The sequence below is a fragment of the Chiloscyllium plagiosum genome, unplaced genomic scaffold, assembly GCF_037043375.1.
Source record: "Chiloscyllium plagiosum isolate Xiang-an unplaced genomic scaffold, Cpla_swu_hap1 HiC_scaffold_9, whole genome shotgun sequence".
NCBI lineage: Eukaryota > Metazoa > Chordata > Chondrichthyes > Orectolobiformes > Hemiscylliidae > Chiloscyllium > Chiloscyllium plagiosum.
In genome coordinates, this window is record NW_028270147.1 from 77,924,010 (window position 1) to 77,946,111 (window position 22,102).

General features: G+C 41.9%; 1 protein-coding gene across 3 annotated transcripts in view; it reads left to right on the top strand.

The window, feature by feature from the left end:
• Positions 1-22,102, top strand: part of kcnt2a (potassium channel, subfamily T, member 2a) — a 712,068-nt gene that overhangs the window by 288,532 nt on the left and 401,434 nt on the right. For all 3 annotated transcript variants that reach the window (XM_087990852.1, XM_087990853.1, XM_087990854.1), the window contains exon 7: positions 7,089-7,148. In XM_087990852.1, coding sequence (XP_087846978.1) covers positions 7,089-7,148 — 60 coding nt within the window. The remainder of the gene's footprint in view (positions 1-7,088; positions 7,149-22,102) is intronic.

Consider the following 22,102-nt stretch of genomic DNA (forward strand, 5'->3'; position numbering starts at 1 on the left):
GGGCCCCTCAAAGATCAGCAAGGCGGCTTTTGTGTGGAGCCACAGAAAATGGGGGAGATACTAAAGGAGTATTTTGCATCAGTATTTACTGTGGAAAAGGATATGGAAGATATAGACTGTAGGGAAATAGATAGTGACATCTTCAAAAATGTCCAGATTACAGAGGAGGAAGTGCTGGATGTGTTGAAACGGTTAAAGGTGGATAAATCCCCAGAACCTGATCATGTGTACCCTAGAACTCTGTGGGAAGCTAGAGAAGTGATTGCTGGGCCTCTTGATGAGATACTTGTATCATCGATAGTCACAGGTGAGGTGCCAGAAGACTGGAGGTTGGCAAATGTGGTGCCACTGTTTATGAAGGGCGGTAAAGACAAGCCAGCGTACTATAGACCGGTGAGCCTGACCTCGGTGGTGGGCAAGTTGTTGGAGGGAATCCTGAGGGACAGGATGTACATGTATTTGGAAAGGCAAGGACTGATTCGGGATAGCCAACATGGCTTTGTGCGTGGGAAATCATGTCTCACAAACTTGATTGAGGTTTTGAAGAAGTAACAAAGAGGATTGATGAGGGCAGAGTAGTAGATGTGATCTATGTGGATTTCTGTAAGGCGTTCGGTAAGGGAGACTGATTAGCAAGGTTAGATCTCATGGAATACAGGAGAACTAGCCATTTGGATACAGAACTGGCTCAAAGGTAGAAGACAGAGGGTTGTGGTGTCGGGTTGTTTCTCAGACTGGAGGCCTGTGACCAGTGAAGTGCCACAAGGATCGGTGCTGGGCCCTCTACTTTTTGTCATTTACATAAATGATTTGGATGCGAGTATAAGAGGTACGGTTAGTAAGTTTGCAGATGACACCAAAATTGGAGGTGTAGTGGACAGCGAAGAGGGTTACCTCAGATTACAACAGGATCTGGACCAGATGGGCCAATGGGCTGAGAGGCGGCAGATGGAGTTTAATTCAGATAAATGCTAGGTGCTGCATTTTGGGAAAGCAAATCTTAGCAGGACTTATACACTTAATGGTAAGGTCCTAGGGAGTGTTGCTGAACAAAGAGACCTTGGAGTGCAGGTTCATAGCTCCTTGAAAGTGAAGTCGCATGTCGATAGGATAGTGAAGGCGGCGTTTGGTATGCTTTCCTTTATTGGTCAGAGTACTGAGTACAGGAGTTGGGAGGTCATGTTGCGGCCGAACAGGACATTGGTTAGGCCACTGTTGGAATATTGCATGCAATTCTGGTGTCCTTCGTATCGGAAAGATGTTGTGAAACTTGAAAGGGTTCAGAAAAGATTTACAAGGATGTTGCCAGGGTTGGAGGATCTGAGCTACCTGGAGATGCTGAACAGGTTGGGGCTGTTTTCCGTGGAGCTTGGGAGGCTGAGGGGTGACCTTATAGAAGTTTATAAAATTATGAGGGGCATGGATAAGATAAATAGATAAAGTCTTTTCCCTGGGGTTGGGGAGTCCAGAACTAGAGGGCATAGGTTTAGGGTGAGCGGGGTAAGATATAAAAGAGACCTAAGGGGCAACCTTTTCACGCAGAGGGGGTGGTGTGTGTATGGAATGAGCTGCCAGAGGATGTGGTGGAAACTGGTACAATTGCAACATTTAAGAGGCATTTGGATGGATAAATGAATAGGAAGGATTTGGGGGGATATGGGCCGGGTGCAGGCAGGTGGGACTAGATTGGGTTGGGATATCTGGTCGGCATGGACGGGTTGGACTGAAGGGTCTGTTTCCATGTTGTACATCTCTATGACTCTATGAGAAATCATAAGACCATAAGGCATAGGAGCAGAAATTCGGCCGTTTGGCCCATCGAGTCTACTCCACCATTCAATCATAGCTGATAAGTTTCTCAACCCCCATTTTCCCACCTTCTTCCTGTAATCTTTGATCCCCTTTACAATCAAGAACCTCCCTATTTCTGTCTTAAATATACTCAGTGACCTGACCTCCACAGCCTTCTGTGGCAATGAATACCACAGATTCACCACTCTGGCTGAAGAAGTTTCACATCATCTCCATTCTAAAGGGTCTTCCCTTACTCGAAGACTGTATTCTTGAGTCTAGTCACTCCTGCTAATAGAAACCTCCTCCCAATGTCCATTCTATCCTGACGTTTCAGTATTCTGTAACTGTCAACTAGATCCCCCCATATCCTTCTAAACTCCATCAAGTATAGATCTAGAGTCCTCAAACATTCCTCGTATGTTAAGTCTTCCATTCTTGGGATCATTCTCATGAACCTCCTCTGGAACCATTCCAGGCCACGACATCCTTCCTGAGATATGGGGCCCAAAATTGCTCGCAACTTTATAAATGTGACCTGACCAGAGCTTTATAAAGCCTCAGAAGTACATCCCTTTTTTTATACTCCAGTTCTCTTGAAATAAATACCAACATTGCATTTGCCTTCCTAATTACTGACTCAACCTGCAAGGAAAGGCAATCCTGGACTAGGACTCCCAAGTCCCTTTACACTTCAGATTTCTGAATTTTCTCCCCATTTTGAAACTAGTCAATGCCTCTATTCTTCCTACCAACGTATGACCTCACGCTTTCCCACTTTCCAAATCAGAGTGCATTCTAGAGAGCTGTGGTATTCTTGGTTTGTTCCCGGATAATGATGTAAACAAATCTGCAAGATCTCGTGATGTATAAAGGAACTCTCAGGTTCATAATGCTTGCTCTTTTTAACTATATTAATTTCTGCAGTGAAGTTTGTTTTTTCTTTAAAATCAGGAAATCTTGTGACATAACTCTTTCAGTTAATCGATTGGTATTTGAATTTCTCTTTAAATGTTGATGGTCTCAATGGAGGTTGTAACAGATTGAATACTAATTAATAGATATTGTTGGTAACTGGGTTTTATAGTGTAGAGAATTCAGCAACATGTGAGACTAGTGATGAGTTGGCAGGAAATACAGTTTGATAATGAAATCATTAACTTTGACAACTTGTGTGGGATTGCTGAACTTCTTCCTGCTCACTATTAATGTTCTTGAAGCCAGCATTCCAGTTAGCAACTTCTGATGTTACTAATATGGACATACATCTGGTGGGCTCAGGCCCCCAGCAATGTGACATATCAGTTCTCCTATTCATCTTTTTGAACAAGATCTCCAGTGCATTCTTTGAGAACTTTACTTCGGCAATTTCCACCATTGCTCAAAGTACCACAGACCTGACTGACTTTTGAAGAACCACGTGTCACTCGTTGCAGCCTCTTGCACCTCCCCTTGACAAGGTGCAGGTTGCTTTCAAGTAGTGCTGAATAAATGGCATGGCCTGCACTGACTGCATGTGGAAACCATGTAAAACAGCTTTCTGCAGTGCAATGAATGGGTTAATTGCATATTGCAATGCTCTCTGCTTGGGGGGAGAAATGGCTCTGCCCTAATGGTGTCATTATTTGTGTGGATGTGTGTCATTTCTTTCTGTTCTGTCAGAGTTGGGAATGCTGTTGTAAGGTAGTTTTCCCCAACGTTTTGCATTTAAATGGTCTGTTGCCAATAATAAGAACATCACTTGCCCGGTACAGTAGACACTGCATTTTGCACTTGTATAACTGCAGGGCTAGAGGGAAAGAGCATCTAAGAGTGTAGGCAAGAGACAAAAAAGCTCATTGTAAAGCCAGGAAGTTAGAATTATTTGTGACCCTCATCCCCCTCCTAGGGTTAGCCGAGGATATTTTCTTTTTTTTCGATCCTTTCCCTCCTTCTGTTGAATGTGTTGAGTTCTTGCACACAAGAAGTCTCAAAAGTACTAAATCATCACCCCAGAGCCCTGCTTCCTATTATTTATACATGAACCTTGATGGTGAGGTTTTGTTTTTGACTATGGGTAGCTATTTGTTTGTGTCTTTGTTCAATATTTGCACATCAGCACTTCTGGTAAGAATCACCAGAAATCAATCTACCAGATTTTTGCTCCTTAATCCTGGGTCACTGAGTCTAATGGTAGGGTTGACTGAAATCAGCTAACACTGTGCAGGCTGAGGATTGCAGTCTCCCTGGTAAGCATGTCACGACTGGGTAAGTGTGCTGAGCAACCAGAAAAGCAGGTTAGGTTCAGTGTCAGTAGTGATTTGTTTCTATGATTCCAATATATATTAAATTGTTTCCCTATGGAGTATTATCTTGTGTAGAACAATCAGAATAGAGGTGACTTGTCTGGCTAATTCTGAGTCAGAATTAGCTACCATTTGCTAACAGCTGGTTATGTATAAAATGGGAACATGCGGAAAAAAAAAAATTCAGGTTCATGCTGACACTTGCACATCTGCTGGCAAACATTTTGAGAATATTTATCTTTGATACAACCTATTTGCTTTTGCCTTTCCTCAGTTATTGACCAATGTTTCAACCTTCCAGCACCAATTTTGCAATGCCACGTTAAACATTGCTGTTCCTTGTGATACGTTGAAGATATTTTGCTTGACAAGGTTGCCTGGAGCTTTTCATGTTTATTATTGCAGATTGGTAGTAAAGTCATGGGGAGCATGTTACAGATAGGAAAGTGCAATTACAAGGAAAGATCCGAAATACTGAGAGCTTCCTTCTGCAGTAGAGAAATTGAGAGGAAATTGAATGCAGATTTTAAATCTGGCACGTTTTAATAGTATTATGGTGACTTAATGTTAAATATTTGTTGTCCATCTCTCACACATACAAAAATCAGTCCCTCATCCCAGTTCAGGATGGGGATTGGGAGGTCATGTTGCAGTTGTCCAGAACATTTGTTTAGCCACATTTGGAATATTGTGTGCAATTCTGTCTCCCACTATAAGAAGGTTGGTGTGAAACTTGAAAGGGTTCAGAATAGATTTACAAGGATGTTGCCAGATGTTGGCGGGTTTGAGCTATCGGGAGAGGCTGAATACTGTGGGGTTGTTTTCCCTGGAGTGTCGGAGACTGAGGGGTGACCTTATAATGGTTTATAAAATCATGGGGCCATGGATAGGATAAATAGACAAGGCCTTTTCCCTGGGGTGTGGAAGTCCAAACTAGAGGGCATAGGTTTCGGGTGTGAGGGGAAACATTTAAAAGGGACCTAAGGGGCAACTTTTTCATGCAGTGTGGTATGTGTATGGAGTGAGCTACCAGAGGAAGTGGTGGAGGCTGGTACAACATTTAAAAGGCATCTGGATGGGTATATGAATAGAAAGAGTTTTCAGGAATATGGGCTAAATGCTGGCAAAAGGGGCTAGATTAATTTAGGATATCTGGTCGGCATGGGTGAGTTGGACCAAAGGGTCAGTTTCTGTGCTGTACATCTCTATGACTCTATGACCTTCTCCTAATTGTTCACTTATCCAGTAACCCTTTTTATGAATGCTCCCTCCCCTCTCCCATCCAGCAGTCCATTCCCCATCTCAACCCTCCTCCTACTTTTCACACAATAGTAATACCCATTCAGGACTCTCCTCACCATCACCATCACCCCCCCCCCCCCCCCCCGCCCCCGACACACACACACACACACGCACTCATTGAGCTGCTTCTTTTTTCCCCTTTGGTCATGTCTCTGGTACCTGTGAAACAAAGTTGTTATCCTAGGTTTGAAGCCTGTATGTCAGTAAGATGCAATGCTTGAGGCTGCTGCTCACCTTTCCTGGCTCAGCCTCACAGACGTGCAGGCCTTCACGCAGTAGGCACTGTGAATGGGTTACTCCTGCAGGCCTCTAGCCACGCACATAGGCTCGTAAACATCCCGAGTCCATTCAAACTGACTGCCAGTAGTGTTTTCTGAAGTTAAAAGAGCACTTTCCGCTCACCAGCCACTGTATGCTTTCCGGTGGAATTGTTTGGGTATTGGCCTGTCCCCTCAGTGCTTTGAGGCTGGGGTTACCCCTCCTACTCAGCCAAGGGGGATGCTCCTGACCCCAAATGTGACCTCCGCCACCTCATACAGGTCTGTGATCCATTGTTTAGGTATTCTTCATTGAAAGTGAAAAGTGGATACTCGTCCACTGCGCAAATTGTTTCCTTTACCTTAAAAGAATGAAACTTTTAAATGACAGTATTGTGAAATGTTTGCCACAACTTCACTAATTCATGCAACTTTACTCAGGTAAGTGAAGTGTTCTTGTTTGAGATAATATACAATATTATAATTAAGATAACATCAAGACCTTCACTTGAGTACAGACTGTTAAATGGGCAACTTGTATTTTTCCTGAAGGTCAAATCAGAGTTCAGGATCTCTGTCTCCATTTGAATGTTGTGAGTTAGTTCAGTTTGGCAGTGGTGTTGTTACATACCTTTTGGTTAATAATGATATAATACAGGACAGCTGTAGGTTATTTTGTAACAGATAGTTCTTCTTTTCATGTTTTCACACCTGACATGAGGTCCATGAGGCTCAGATGAGTGAATTATAAAGAGCGCTTCTCTTGGGCCCTAGAAAAGCTACCGGTGAGATGATGTTAGTCGTTAAATCTTGTTATCATTAAAATTTGCAAAGCAACGACTCACTGTATGTTGCATCAATTAGCTTTTTGTTAGGATGAAAACAGCAATGGGAATGACAGAAAATTGCTCATGAAAAACACTAAACTAGAGAATAGTTTGATTTTTTTTTAAAACCCTGTGACTACTGATATAGTTCACCGAGTGATAAAGTCCCAAGCTCATCAACATAATGACATGTTTATTCAACCGTGCATCTCATTGGATGTAACACAATCATACATCTGTTACATTGTCAGTCTTACATAACTAAACAGTGCAGTCTATAATAGATAGCGTTAAGAGAATACTATTATGTAAGGAAAAAAATATCCTTTATAAAACGACCCTTCTGTCACTAACAATGCGATCAGAGCTTCAATGTCCCAAGATATCAGCATTGACAATGTAAATGATTTTACCTATGTTGAAAAAGTACTGGTATTACCACTGAAAAGCTGATACTGCTGTCTTAATTAAACATATATTTTAGAAAGACTTGCCAAATAATTTAAAATGCCCAAAAAGATTATTTCTTTTTTTAAAAAAGAAAGCTGATTTAATCTTTGTTCAAAATCCTTGAAGCTCCTTTAGCCAGAGAACGTGTCATGTTAATTTCTACCATTTCCTTTCAGGTTACAGTGGCCTTGATAAGTTTCTTTGAAACAATGTTGCTGGCTTATCTCAGCTATAAGGTAAGCCTTTCCATTTGAAATGGTTGCTTGGCAACCCATTGCTTGCATGAAGTCTCCACATCCGGGGATCTGTCAGATTGATTTTACTAGTTGGTCATGATACAGAGGTCTGCAGAATTTGCATAAATTGAATGGACGGGAGGGAACAATCTTTACTGGTTCTGCTGTTAACCAGTAATTGTTTCATTTTACCACTCAGATAGCAAAAGTTTGCAAATAGCTTTATGAAAGTGGATTAAAATATTAAATCGTGGAAGAACATGGTAGGGTACTGTGTACAATGACTATTAATTCTTGTTCTTGTGAATATATTAACAAATTATTAAGAACATATAAGGACATGTTGTCCATTATTTACAATAGCAAGCATCCTAGAAATAAACATACAAAGTGCAGGAAACCAGAAGAAGGTTAGCTTTATTTGCTTGGGCAACAAAAGAAGGTCAGTTATAACTTCAGTATACCTGGGCTTTGTTTTTAATAAATCTTGGGAAGATGCAATCTTGTTGTGTCAGAGGCAATTAAAACAACCAGGTAGGAATTAATTAACCTGCCACAGATCTGAACATTGCATAATTTTGGATCACTTATCCTGTTACATTGGCAAATTTCGGAGAGAGGTCACATCATCATTTTGATGTCCACACTGGCAGAAAGGGCTGTTTGGAGCCAGAAGCTTAGAGAGGCCTCCCGAAAGGAATTTCCCGGAATGGTTTCGGAGACAAGGGACTAGTTATGTGGACAGATTGTAGAAACTGGGATTTTTCTCATCCATTTGGGATAGCAAATGGTGACATTTCAATTCAAGGAATTGTGAAATCAAAAGCTAGTCTAGTGGTGACTGTGTAACCATTGTCGATTGCTTTAAAAAGCCCATCCAGTTCACTAATGTCCGTTAGCGGAGGAAATCAGCTCTTCTTGTCTGTTTTGGCCTGCATGTGACTCCAGGCTCTAAGCAATATGGTTGCTCCTTAACTCCCTTCAAATAAACCTGTTGGACTATAACCTGGGTGCTGTGTGATTATTAACTTTAACCTTCAGAAATGGCATAGTACGTTCTGTGAAATTGCTACTAAGTCCAAACAAAAGAGTGAAACTGGATGGACACCCTTCTGTTGGCCTAGGCACCAGAAACAACAATGGCAAGCAGAGCCCTGCAAAAACCCCTTGGTTACTATTTGAAGAAAAGTCCAAAAATTAGGAGGCCTGTTCCACAGTCTAGTCAAAGTTCTGAAGTTGGGTCACCCGACCCAAGACGTATGCTCTGATTTCTCTCCACGGATGCTGCCAGATCTGCTGAGCTCTTCAAGCATTTTCTGTTTTTGTTTTTATCGAAACCAGTCAAACTCATGGAGTCATAGGTTGCAAATGCCAGTATCGCCGTCCCTGGCTATAGCCTGGCCCAAGGTTGGTGGCACATCCGGAACCAGTTTCCCTGGGAGTCCTCAACCTTAACCTTCCATCCCTTGGCTGATTGTCCCGCCTCCATTCCCACTTGTGTTAAACCAGTCACTTACATCTCATTTCCATTTCTCCGAAAGCATATTAGGGATCTAGAAATGGTCCCAAATTCCCTTTCCCATCTCCTGAATGGCACGGTTGGTCAGTGGTTAGCACTGTTGCCTCACAGCACCAGGGACCCGGGTTCAATTCCAGCCTCAGATGACTATCTGTGTGACGTTTGCACATTCTCCCCGTGTCTGCCTGGGTTTCCTCCGGGTGCTCCGATTTCCTCCCACAATCCAGATATGTGCAGGTTAGGTGAATTGCCATGCTAAATTGCCCATAGTGTTCAGGATGGGTAGGTTAGGTGGATTAGTCAGGGGTAAATATGGGATAATAGGATAGGGGAATGGGTCTGTGTGGGTTACCCTTCGGAGGGTTGGTGTTGACTTGTTGGGCCAAAAGACCTATTTCCACACTGTAGGGATTCTAGCCTGCTTTCTCTCTCCACAGATGCTGCTGGAACTGGTGAATAATTGCAGCATTTTCTGACTTTACTTTCGATTCCATCATCAGCAACGTTCTGCCTTTATATGGCTAAATTTTACATCTGCTCGAATGGTGTTTAAAATCACGCAGAGTTTAGAGAGAAGAAATTAAAAAAAGAAACCTTTGCTGGATAGCAAGGGCTGTAAATCAGAAGGCACCAATGAAGGGAATTGGCAAAGGAACTAGAGAGAATATGAGGAAGAACTTTAATATGAGACAAGTGGTGCAGATTTTTAAAGTATTGCCTGAAATGTCGGTGAAACAGATTCAATAGTTCCTTTAAAAAGGAACTTAGATAAGTAGATTAAGAGGAAAAGAATTCCAGAGGTAAGGATGAAGGAGTCAGCATGGATTCAGTGGGCCTAATAGCCTCCTTATGATAGATTGCACCTAGGACTACAAACTCCATGAGGAATTTTTAAAAGCAGTTTGCTACACTGTAATGCTTGGCATTTCAATCAGTTGAACCCCACTCTGTACATTAGCACTTAAATAAATGAGTAATAACACGTTAATAGACTCCAGCACTGCTCAGCTAGACTCTCCTTCTTCCTCATAGGTAGCTGAAATTTAGTTATTTTGTCTAAAAAAAGCACTTTAAGTATAAGGAAGTGCAGGTCTGGACAAACAATCAATTGAAATTCAATTTTTCATACAAATTACACAGGCAAAGTTAATTAGTGCATTTTAAATCTTGAATTGTATTTTAAATTTAAGATGCCATTTCTAAACTTTAAGGTTGCTTGCACGTCAAAGATGGTTGAGAGATTCTGGCTGGGGGTTGGTGTGGATTTGAACAACCAGATTTCCACTGGGAGCTAAAGGCTTAATTTAGTTTCATCTGGCAGCGGTGTGAGACCATGCAATTTTAAGTATTGAGTATCATTGATGTATCACTAGTTCACTGTTTATTCTCGAAGTGGTTCGTGGCCTCTGAGAATACCTCTAGAGGAAGAAGGCAGCAATGCGTGGAAATGATAGCACTGCTGGCTTTGGGGAAATTGCTTTTTATATGTCGAATAAAATCAGATACGACGGAATCTGGGAATTGAAGTTTTGACATTTTGCTCACATGTTTAGTTTCTGCTGGGCAAGTAGAATCAAAATTGATTTAGTGCTTGTCGCTTTATAAGCTCTTCAAATTCTTCACATCCAAAAATGATTACATCAGTGAAATGGGCTGACAAATGTGCAGTCTTTCCTACTTCTTCACCTCCAGTTTAACACTCCAAAGCTTCATTAATGTCAATGACTATTGCTTAACTGGTTAAGTGGTTGTAGAGTCACTTGAGAGACATAGAAGTGAGCGTTATTGCCAGCAGATTTTAATTGCCCATTTTTCTGCTTTGAGGGTAAAAATTGCATAACAGATTCACCCAGAAGACTATGCAAATAATTGGTGATTTGTGATGCTGTATTAAACAAAATGACAGATTTAAACCCTTGTTCCAAATAAGAGTGAAAAAAACCCATTCACTCAGCTATGAGCTTCTTTATTGTTTAATAAATTTCACAGTTGATATTGTGTCTGCAAAATTGCAGAAAGATTACCCGCGTGATATATTCATTCTACAGTGATACCATCTTAATTCTCAAAACAATATTTTACAATTGCAACTGTTGCGCATGATAATTTCAAAGTCGAAGGAAATATTTCCAGTTTAGGGATGGGAACTTTACTATATTTTGTGAGATCACCTTGCTGGACTTTGGAATACTTTAAGAAATGGAAAGGTTAGTAATTTTGCAGCAGATGAAACTTGTGTTAAATCTGACTCACAAGCCACCATAGTCTGCTGTGGTCGAAACTGCGTGGTATTCTCATATTATGGTGATAGGGAAAAGAAGGATTTCTTTTCCAACTTGGATTGTAAATCTGTTTTAAAAATGAAAATTGTAATAATATAATTCATTAACTATCTTGTTTTAGAGGTCAATTCCTCTGCAGCGTTACTATATGTTGAGTTAATGAAATGTGAATTGTCTTTAAAAAAACGAGGCTGCGAAAAGACCACCACATCTGTGTCTCCAACGCCTTTCGTTTCTTAAATCAGTTAATTTGCAAAGATAGAGAATTGACAACCAGGCAATGGAAAGTTCTTTCTCTGGGTAAAAAATGTATTTTCCTGGTCACTTTTTGAGTGGATGAGCAGCAAACTTTCCCAATGTGAAATTAATAATCCAAAAAATAATAAAATGTAATAATTGTAATCATACTTGCACTGAAAATCAGAAGAATAAAAGTTAAATTAGATAGTTTGACTCGCAGAATGCTTTGATGCATAACAAAGTTAGATTTCACATCAAAGTAAAAATGTGTGAACTATCTCTCAGTATTGAAATCAAAAGTAAATAAACAGTGTGACGGTGAGATTTTTTCAGATTTACCTTTGCACAGCTGCATAGAGAATTACTACAGGCATGAAGCAATGCTTCAAATTACCAAGTCTCCCAGAGAATGTTTTCAACTCCATTTGTTCTCCTTTCATTGTTAGAATCTAACTCTCTGTGTCAATTGAATTGGCATTTGGATACTCATGAGTGGAGGTAAATATGTGATGAACTTAACCTTCCATTATGCCACTCTGGAAAGACTGCAAGTCAAGTGTATAATTGTTGTGCCACTCCCTATGTCCTTCAGTCGCTCAAGAAGACAGGTTAGCAAACTGTTTGCTGGAGAAACCACTGGTTTATTTACTTCACTTAACTGCACATTGTCACTTCCATCTTGCAAGAGTTAGAATTACATTAAAATGTTCCACAAGTGGTCTCATAGAGTGACAAGATTTTGGTTTGAAATTATTATCTGATGATTCTACAGCATCAATTTACAAGCTAAGCTTGTAATGTGATTGCTTGATAGAAGTGGCTTTATCTCTTCCTGCTGAGAGCATGCTCATGGGGTTACAGCAGATGGAGTCCCTATGCTCAGTGGTGTCAAAAGGCAACCTTGCATGGCATATGGATTTGTGCAAGTCCACATTACTGGCAGAGTTAGCATTTGCTCGCTGCTGGTCTTCCCCAATTTTGTTTTGTGAGATCATATTGCTGGGATACTTTAATAACTGGAAAGGTGAGTAATTTGGCAAAGATGAAACCAGTGTTAAATCTGGTTCAGTCTGCCGTGGTCAATACAGTGTCTTATTTTCTCTTGATAGGGGAAAAGGATGATTTTCTTTTCCAACTTGGATTGGAAATCTGTTTTAAAAATAGAAGTCGTAAATATATTATTAGTTAACTGTCTTGTTTTAGAGGTCAACCCCTCTGCAGTATTACTATATAAAGTAGTAATGTAATTGTGCTGCCATACATCTGTCAAATTCATTAATATAGAAAGGTTGCAATAAAGTTTTATTGGAAGAGAGAGGAATCTCACTGACATAATGGAAAAAGATATGATGAAAAATTAAAGCCAAATTTAATTTTGGCATGTCATACAATTATCTTACTCCTCTGTATGGGATCAAATCCAATAAATAGGGCTCAGCTCTGAATTCAGTTACTCAATTAAGCATTATTTGCAGACATGGATATCAAAGTAAAAATGTATTCAGTTGTAATCTTTTTGGTGAACAGCTATTATGGTGGGTTAAATTTCAATATAAAGCATAATATATATTGCGTAGTCCATTAGTTGGTAGTTAGACCACTGGAATCTTCCTTGCTCCTTCAGAGGTGATAATGTCAGTACCATTTGTCCCATCCTATTTTTCCACAGCCAAAATATTAGTGAAACTATCCAAAATGAACTTTATGGATTAGTTTCAGTTTGGAAGTGAATACAATTATAATTGTCCATTTGCAGAATGTAGAGCTAATTTCACAGCTCTACACTATGCGGCTGATGCTGCTCAGTGCCTCTGCATGGCCATGCAAGGAATAGCTGAACTTGCATAATAATGCAAGGTCAGTGAATTTAAATAATTTCATGGTCTTCCCACTGCTTATTACGTGTTGTGCCAGGACCGCAATGAAATGTTTAAAAGCATGAATCATTGTTATTATCTCTGAGTTCCAGGAGGAAGCTATTGTTGAAGCAGCAGAGTGTGAATAAGGAGGAGAAAGTGCCGGGAGAATTGCAGGTGACAGAATTTGTTGGTCAGAGGGCAGCCTCATGGCCTCGTTCAGTTGCTGAGCCCAAAGATTTGGAACTTGCCACAGAATTTGACTTCAGTGATTCAATCTGGAATTAAAGCTCATCTCTTTTCTTTATTTGTTCACTGCATGTGGGCATCGCTGGCAAGGTCAACATTTATTGCCCATCCATAATTGCCCAGTGACCTATTAAGAGTTAGCCATCTTGTCGTAGGACTTCAGTCACACATAGGTTAGACTAGGTAATGAGGGCAAATTCCCTTCCAAAATGACATTTGTCAACCAGACGTGTCTGTCTGACAGTTGACAATGGTCGCAATTAGGCGAGATTTTTAATGTCAGATTCTTAAAATATAATTCAAATTTTACCATCAGCCAGGGTGGGATTGAAACTGATGTCCCCAGAACATCTGAATTAATAATTCAGTGATAGTATCACTAAGCCACCAGCCTTCAAGTGGTGACTGTGATATGATTGCTGATTGTCATTAAAGCATATCTGGGTCATTTATGTCACTTAGGGAAGGAAACCTGCCGACATGTGACTCCAGATTTACTGCAATCTGGTTGGCTCTTCATGCCCTCTGAAATGGTTCTAGCAAGCCATTCAGTTGGGTCAAACCACTCCAGAAAAGCCAAAAAACAAAAACATCGGACCTGGCCAACTCTGCAAAGCTCTCATTTCGCACACATTTGTGCCACAGTTGGGAGAGCTGTCCCACAAAGCAGTCAAACAACAGCTTGACTTGGTCACACTCATGGAATCATGCCTTCAAGAAAATGTCCCACACATTCCCATCATGTTATGACCCACTAGCAGCACAAAAGCCCCAGACCCGATAGCACAGTAGTCCACAGTTTGGAGGGATTTAGCCTGGATATCGTCAACATTGATACCTCATGGTATCAGGTTAAACATAGGAAGTCTTCTTATTCCCAACTGTCAACATCCACCCTCCCTCCCCCAATTTCAGCTGGTGAATCAGTGCTCCTACATGTTGAAGACCAATTGAGGGAAGCACTGAGAATGGCAAGGATGGTTCTGGGTGGGAGACTTCAATCTCCTACTGATTATTAAGACCACTGATAACAGAGTTGACTGAATCTTAAATGACAGAAGATGTCTGGATCAGCTGATCTGGAAACCAACAAGAAGGAAAACCTATTATCCTGGTTCTACCTGTCACAGATGCATCTATCCATGACCTGATTGATAAAAGTCACTACTGCATGGTCCTTGTAGAGATCAAGTCCAAGATTCACTTTGTGGATACTCTGCATCATATTGTTTTGGCACCACCGTGACGCTCAATGACGCTGAACTGTGAGCCCTCAGCATCAGCTAACCTCATGGTTCAGAATAGTTCTCCACTCAACCATTACAGTCCAGAGTTGGTGACATAGTGATTACAGTTGGGAGGACATTCCCCATGGCATCCGCAAAAATGAATCTGTTGAGGTGATGGCCTCGGGCTATTGTCAAGAGAATGTTAATTCAGGGATCCAGGTGACCTGGCAGATGATGGAATTTGAATGCAATAAAAATCTGGAATTAGAAATCTAACAATGACTGTGAAACCATTGTTGATTGTTGTAAAAATTGATCTAGTTTACTAATGTCCTCCAGAGAAGACAAGTCGCCACCTTCTCAAGGGCAACCAGGGAAGAGTAATAAGTGCTGGCTCACCAATACCCATAAACCATGCACAAGAAAAAAATACCAGGAGAATCATTTATGGTTTAGTAAACAGCATCTTATCCTCCAATATCTGCCAGCAGTCGAAACCTTCCTTAGCATTGACCAAGCATTGACCAGGGTCACAGCACATGTGACCAACTCTTGGCTCTTACCACCTATGTCACAAAAGGGTTCCATAACAACCTGAAGACAGGCATTAAGCTAATGACCTCAAAGCTACCCTTGATACATTATGGCTCACTAGCCTGCCCAGACTGCTTCCAACCTGGATTGGGACAGTTGATAAAACACTTTTGCAGCAGGTGATCTAGAATCGACCTTGAACAAGAGCGAAATGCATTGAGAAGTCTGGCCAATGACCTACCACACAGTGAAATGCTAGCCCCAACTCTGATCTGTTTGTGCAGAAATAAGCTGCCAAACACTCTGTCTCACAAGTTCAGCTCTGCTGATGACATCTGTTGTACCACCCAAGCTCCAACCTTCCGTGCCCTTCCAGACCCTTAACAAAGATGTTACAAAATTGAATGATTGCTACAAAACTGGGTTTGAATCTTTCCAAGCATTTCCAACATATTCCATCACCACAATGCCAGTCCAAAAACAACTGCCTATATACGAATGGCCAGAGGTTAAAAGACACTCGCAGACCAATATATTTGTGTGCAAGTCAAGGTAAACCTTAGTTCTTCTGCTGACATCCTAAAGCAAAGGTCCATACCAGAAACAACCTGTTAACCAAACTCGCTGGATCTATGTGGCACAGTAGTCTGGGCCTTGGCACTTGCCCTGTCTTATTCCACAGTGGGGTATGTTCACTATAGGGTATCACAGGCACATTGTGCTGACATCCAGTTGAAGGGGAAAATGCACATCATAAAAAGAGCCCTCAGACAACACTACTCCCCTGGCTTTCTTTCCACCTGAGCAATACTCCTTCCCTGCATCTGCTGACTGACTAAAACCAGCAGGCGGCTTGAAACTATTTATGCTGCGCCTCATAACCTTTCCTGGAGCTTCCAACCACACAGCATCAACGTTGATTTCATGGGTTTTCTCACCTTCCCTCACCCCGTCATCACAGATCCAATCCTCCAACTCAGCACCATGCTCTTGAACATCTCCCACCTGTCCGTCTTCCTTCCCACCTATCCGCTCCACCCTCTGCTCCAACATATCACCATCAGCCCCCGCCTACATCCACCTATCGCCTTCCAAGCAACTTTCCCCCTCAGCCCTACCCCTCTCCTAGTTACCTTTCAGCCCCATCGCCACCGCCACCACAACCCCCTTCATACGTTCCTGATGAAGGGCTTATGCCCAAAACATTGACTCTCCTACTCTTTGGATGCTGCCTGACCTTGCTGTGCTTTTCCAGCACCACACTGAGCTCCAGCATCTGCCATCCTCACTTGTTTCCAATCTGTTCAATCCACTTACTGCCCATCCTGGTGTCCCATTTAGAGCATCCTTCCAGAGTAAAATGCACTAGAATCATTCTTCAGATCAAGGAATGAGAAACATAGGATCCACTACAAGTTCTGTGTGATAACTCGGATGGTCAAATGGCAGGCCATAATGTACCACAGGGAGAGTGATCCTTGCTAAACAAATACAAGAGAAACCAGGGCCCTTATGCAGCCAAACTCCACCTCTGAAGATTCCGTATAAATCACTTACACAATTGTCAAATGGTATTGCATATTACCTAGGCGGATCCTCTCTAAGGACTTCGAACAGATATTGCAACTCAAGACTGGGCCATCAGCAACAGCAGAATTGTACTCCAGCACAATCTCTCACCTCATAGCCTGGTAAATCCCCCATTCAACCATTACCATCCAGTCAGGGGATCAACCCTGGTTCAATGGAGATTGCAGGAGAGCATGCCAGGAGCAGCCCCCCAGATGAGGTGTCAACCTGGTGAAGCCACCAAACAGGACTACCTACATGCCAAACAGCATAAGCAGCAAATGATAGACAGAGCCAGCGACCCTCCAACCAATGAATCAGATCTAAGCTCTGCAGTCCTGTACATCCAGTCATTAATGGTGGTGGACAATTAAATAACTCACTGGAGGAGGAGGAGGCTCCACAAATAACCCCATCCTTAATAACGGAGTAGCCCAACATATCAATGTAAAAGATGAGATTAGAGCATTCACAGCAATATTCAGCCCGAAGTGCCAAGTGGATGATCCATCTTGCGTTCCTTAGTGGTCCCCAGCATAACAGATACCAGTCTTTAGCAAATTTGATTCACTCCATATGATATCAAGAAATGGTTGGATACTGCAAAGGCTAGGGGCCCAGACAACATTATGTCAATCATACTGAAGTCTTGTGCTCCTGAACTTGCTGCTCCCATGGCCAAACTGTTCCAGTAATGTTATAATATGGTATCTACCTGATAATATGGGAAATTACCTAGGTATTTCCTATACACAAAAAACAGAACAAATTCAATGCTGCCAATTACTGCCCCATTAGTCTACTCTTGATCATCAGTAAATTGATGGATGATTTCATCAATGGGGCTCGGTAATAACCTGCTCAGTGACAGTTTGGGTTCCACCAGAGCCACTCAGCTCCTGACCTCATCACAGATTTGGTTTAGACATGGACAAAAGAGTTGAATTCCATAGGTGAGGTAGAAGTGACAGCCCTTGACTTCAAGGCTGCATTCTACCGAATGTGGCATCAAGGAACCTTGGCAAAACTAGCTATCAGAGGCAAGCTCTCCACTCTGTGAAGTCATACTTGATGCGTGGGAAGATGGCCAAGGTTGTTGGAGGTCAGTCATCTCAGTTCCAGGACATATCTGCAGGTGTCAGAGGCCCAAATATCTTCAGATTCTTAATCAATGACCTTTTCTTCTTCATAAGGTCAGAAGTGGGCATGTTCACTGATCATTGCACAATGTTCAGTCCATTTGTGACTCCTCAGAGTCCATGTTCAAAAGCAACTGGACAATATCCAGGCTTGGACTGACAAGTGGCAAGTATCACTTGCACCCACACAAATGGTAGGCAATGACCATCTCCAACAAGAGATAATCTAACCATCATTCCTTGGTCTTCACTGAATCCTCACTATTAACATCCTGTGGGTTATTATTGACCAGAATCTCAACTGGACCTGTTAAGCAAACACAGTGGTTCAGAATATTCCAGCAAGTAAGTCACCTCCTGATTCCCCAAAGCCTATCCATCATCTGCAAGGCACAAGTAAGAAGTGTGATGCATTACTTCCCACTTTCTTGGATGAATGCAGCACCAAGAAACTCCATACTACCCTGGACAAAGCAGCCCATTTGATTTGTACATTATCCGCAAGCATCCTCTCCCTCTACCAGTCATGCTTAGGAGCAGCAGTGTGTACTGTACACACTGCAGAAATGCACCAAAGATCCTCAGGACATACGACAGCTTCCACCTAGAAGGACAAGGGCAGATATATGGGAATACTACCACCTGCAAGTTGCCCTCCAAACTACTCAGCATCCTCATTTGGAAAAATATCACCGTTCTTTCACTATTGCTGGGTCAAATTCCTGGAAATCCCTCTTTAATAGCATGGTGGACTGCAGTAAATGGACTGCAGTGATTCAGGAAGGCAGCTCACCACACCTTCTCAAGAGCGACTAAATGCTGGGCAGCCACTGATGTTCACAGCACGCAAGTGAATAAAATGAAACAGAAGTGCTGTATGAAAGGCAGAGCCGAGTGATCCCAGAAGCAATGGATCAGATCTAAGCTCTGCAGTCCTGTCACATCCAGTCATGAAGGGTGGTGAACAATTAGACAACCAGCAGGAGGAGAAAGCTCTCTAACTATTCTCATCCTTCACAATAGGGGAGTCCAGCATCGCGGTGCACCAGATAAACCATCTCTGGTCAACATCTGCCAGAAATGCCGATAGAACATCAGTCTTGGTGTCCTTCTGAGATAGCCTGAGTTGCAGATGTCATATGAGTTAGGAGCAGGACTGCAACATTAGGCTATGTTCCTCTTGAGGCAGTTCAGATCTCCCTGCACGATGAAACAGCTGAAGGCACTGTGTTGAAAATTTGAGCCCCTGAAATAGCCAGGTCCTTAACCAAACTGTTCCGATATGGTTAAAGCACTGGCATCTACCCAGAAATAGGGAAACTTGCCTAGATATGTGCTGTCCACACAAAGCAGGATAGGTACACCCTGCTAGTTACCATCCCAGCAGTCTAATCTTGATCATTAAAATAATGATAGAAGGTGTCATTGCCAGTGCTATCAAGTGGAACTTATTCCACTAGTTGTTCTGCCCCTAACCTTATTACAGCCTTGGCCAAAATATCAACAAAAGAACTAAATTACAGAGCTGAGGCCTGGATGATTTGCCATGATATCAAAACAGTGTTTAATTAAGTGCGACATTAGGAGCCCTTGTAAAATTGGAGTCAATGGTAAATGGGAGTGAAGAGGGAGAGTCATATCTAACATAAAGGTAGTTGGCCATCTCAGCTCCAGGACTTCTCTGTTGGAGTTTCTGAGGATAGTGTCTTAGGTTTAACCATCTTCAGCTGCCTTATCAATGACCTTTGTGTCATGATAAGGTCAGAAGTAAATGATCAACACCATTTATGATGTTTCAGGTATTGAAGTAGTCCAATATGTACATGTTCTGCGAGACCTGGAAAATGCATATCTGTGGGTTGATAAAGAACAATTACATTTGTGCCACACAAGTGCCAAATAATGACCATCTCTAGTTAGAGGGAACATAACCATTGCGTTTGACGCTCATCAATATTACAGTCACTGGAATCTCTCATTATTTACATCCAAGGATTTGCCATTGGCCACAAGCTGAACTGGACCATCCATATGAATACTCGGTCTACAGAAGCAGGTCAGAAGCTGGGAATTCTGCTGTGAATAACTCACTATGGACTCTCCAAGGCCTATCACATTTATAAGACACAAGTGAGGATTGTGCTGGAATGTCCTCTACTTGAGTAGATAATTACACCTCCAGGAACACTCAAGAAAATTAATAACATTCAGTGCAAAGTAAGCCCCATGATATGCACCAATCCACCACATTAAAATGTTCACGTGCACCACCGTCTCTATATAGTGGCAGCAATGCATACCACCTGTAAGAGATCCTGTAGCAACTCAAGACTTGGGAATTATATCACCATTCTGTCACTAGTAAGGTCCTGGAATTCTCTTTCCAACAGGCCGTGGCTGTTTGTACACTCCCAGGGACAGTAACAGTTCAAGCAGGAAGCTCAGCACCACCTCCTCAAGGGCATGGGCCATAAGTGTTGGCCCAGGACTCTGTGAAAGAATTAAAAAAAACAATGTTCAGTTCATTTCTAATTGTATTCTTGAGCTCAGCTTCAAAGAGAATTGACGTTGTGACGTGCAGCTGTATAATGCTGATAGTCGATAAACAAATTCACAATCTGCATTTGGGCACTGATGCTTTTCCCTCCGCAGGAGATTATGGAGTGTGCACTTATTTCAGAGACCTCTGCAGCAATGGTTCTGAATCCAGCCTTTGCTTTTCTGAGGATTAGTTGGACTGATCTTGAGTTCATGCGAACAACTGACTGTGTCCTCTAGCTTATATAGGTGGGGCAATTGGATTGAAATTGTCACAATGCAGCAGTTCAACTCTTCCATTCACCACAAAGTTCTGCTGTCTACTACCAGTTTGTGCCCATACTGAAGCGGTACCAAGTAGCCAGTCAGTGGTAGTGGTCAGTATAGATGATGTTGTTATCTCTAGTTGTAGCAGTAAATATATAAATCCTGTCTCCTCATCTAAAAGACAATGGGCAAATTCTTATGAGCAACTGAGCAATGTGAGCCACGGTGAGATGTACTGTGGAATCACGCAAGGTGATTGGCTTGATGTCGAGATCATTTTGTTGCAACATCTTCACTTTGCTCAAGAGGTATGATGAGATTCTCATGAGGGAGCAGCAAGTTTCCAATTGGCACTCTTTGTTGGTTGTCGAATACCTTGTTAACAGCCCAACTCACCATGGGTTGCAGCCGTACCACAATCAGGGTTAGACATCCATGGCTGACAAAGGAAGTCAGGAAATACCTAAAAGAAAACAAAAGAGCGTATAAAGTAGCCAAGAGCACTGGGAAATCAGAAGATTGGGAAGACTACAAAAACAAACAGAGGATAACAAAGAGAGAAATAAGGAAGGAGAGGATCAAATATGAAGGTAAGCTAGCCATTAATATTAGAAATGATAGTAAAAATGTCTTTCAATACATAAGAAACAAATGTGAGGCAAAAATAGAAATTGGGCTGCTCCAAATTGATGCTGGAAGGCAGGTGCTGGGAGATAAGAAAATAAGTACTTTGTGTCAGTCTTCATAGTGGAAGACATGAGTAATGTCCAAACAATTAAGGAGAATCGGGGGCAGAGTTGAGTATGGTAACCATTACTAAAGAGGAAGTGCTAGAAAAGCTAAAAGGTCTAAAAATTGAAAAATCTCCTGGCCCTGATGGGCTAAATCCTAGAGTTCTGAGGGAGGTGGCAGAGGAAGTAGTGGAGGCACTGACTGTGAACTTTCACAAGTCACTGGAGTCAGGGAAGGTGCCAGATGATTAGAAAATCACTGTTGTAACACCCTTGTTCAAAAAAGGATCAAGACAAAAGATGGAAAATTATAGGCCGATTAGCCTAACCTTGGTTGTAGGCAAAATTCTAGAATCCGTCGTTAAGGATGAGATTTCTAAATTCTTGGAAGTGCAGGGTCGGATTAGAAAAAGCCAGCATGGATTTAATAAGGGGAGGTCATGCCTGACAAATCTGTTAAAACTCTTTGAAGAGGTAACAAGTAGGTTAGACCAGAAAAACCTAGTAGATGTTATATATCTAGACTTCCAAAAGGCCTTTGAGGGCCCATGGTATTCAAGGTGAGCTACTGGCATGGATAGGGGGTTAGCTGTCTGACAGAAAGTAGAGAGTTGGGATAAAAGTTTCTTTTTCGGAATGGCAGCTGGTGACAAGTGGGGTCCCACAGGATTCAATGTTGTAGCCACAGCTGTTCACTTTTATATTAATGATTAGATTAGATTACTTACAGTGTGGAAACGGCCCTTCAGCCCAACAAGTCCACATCGACCCGCCGAAGCGCAAGCCACCCAGACCCATTCC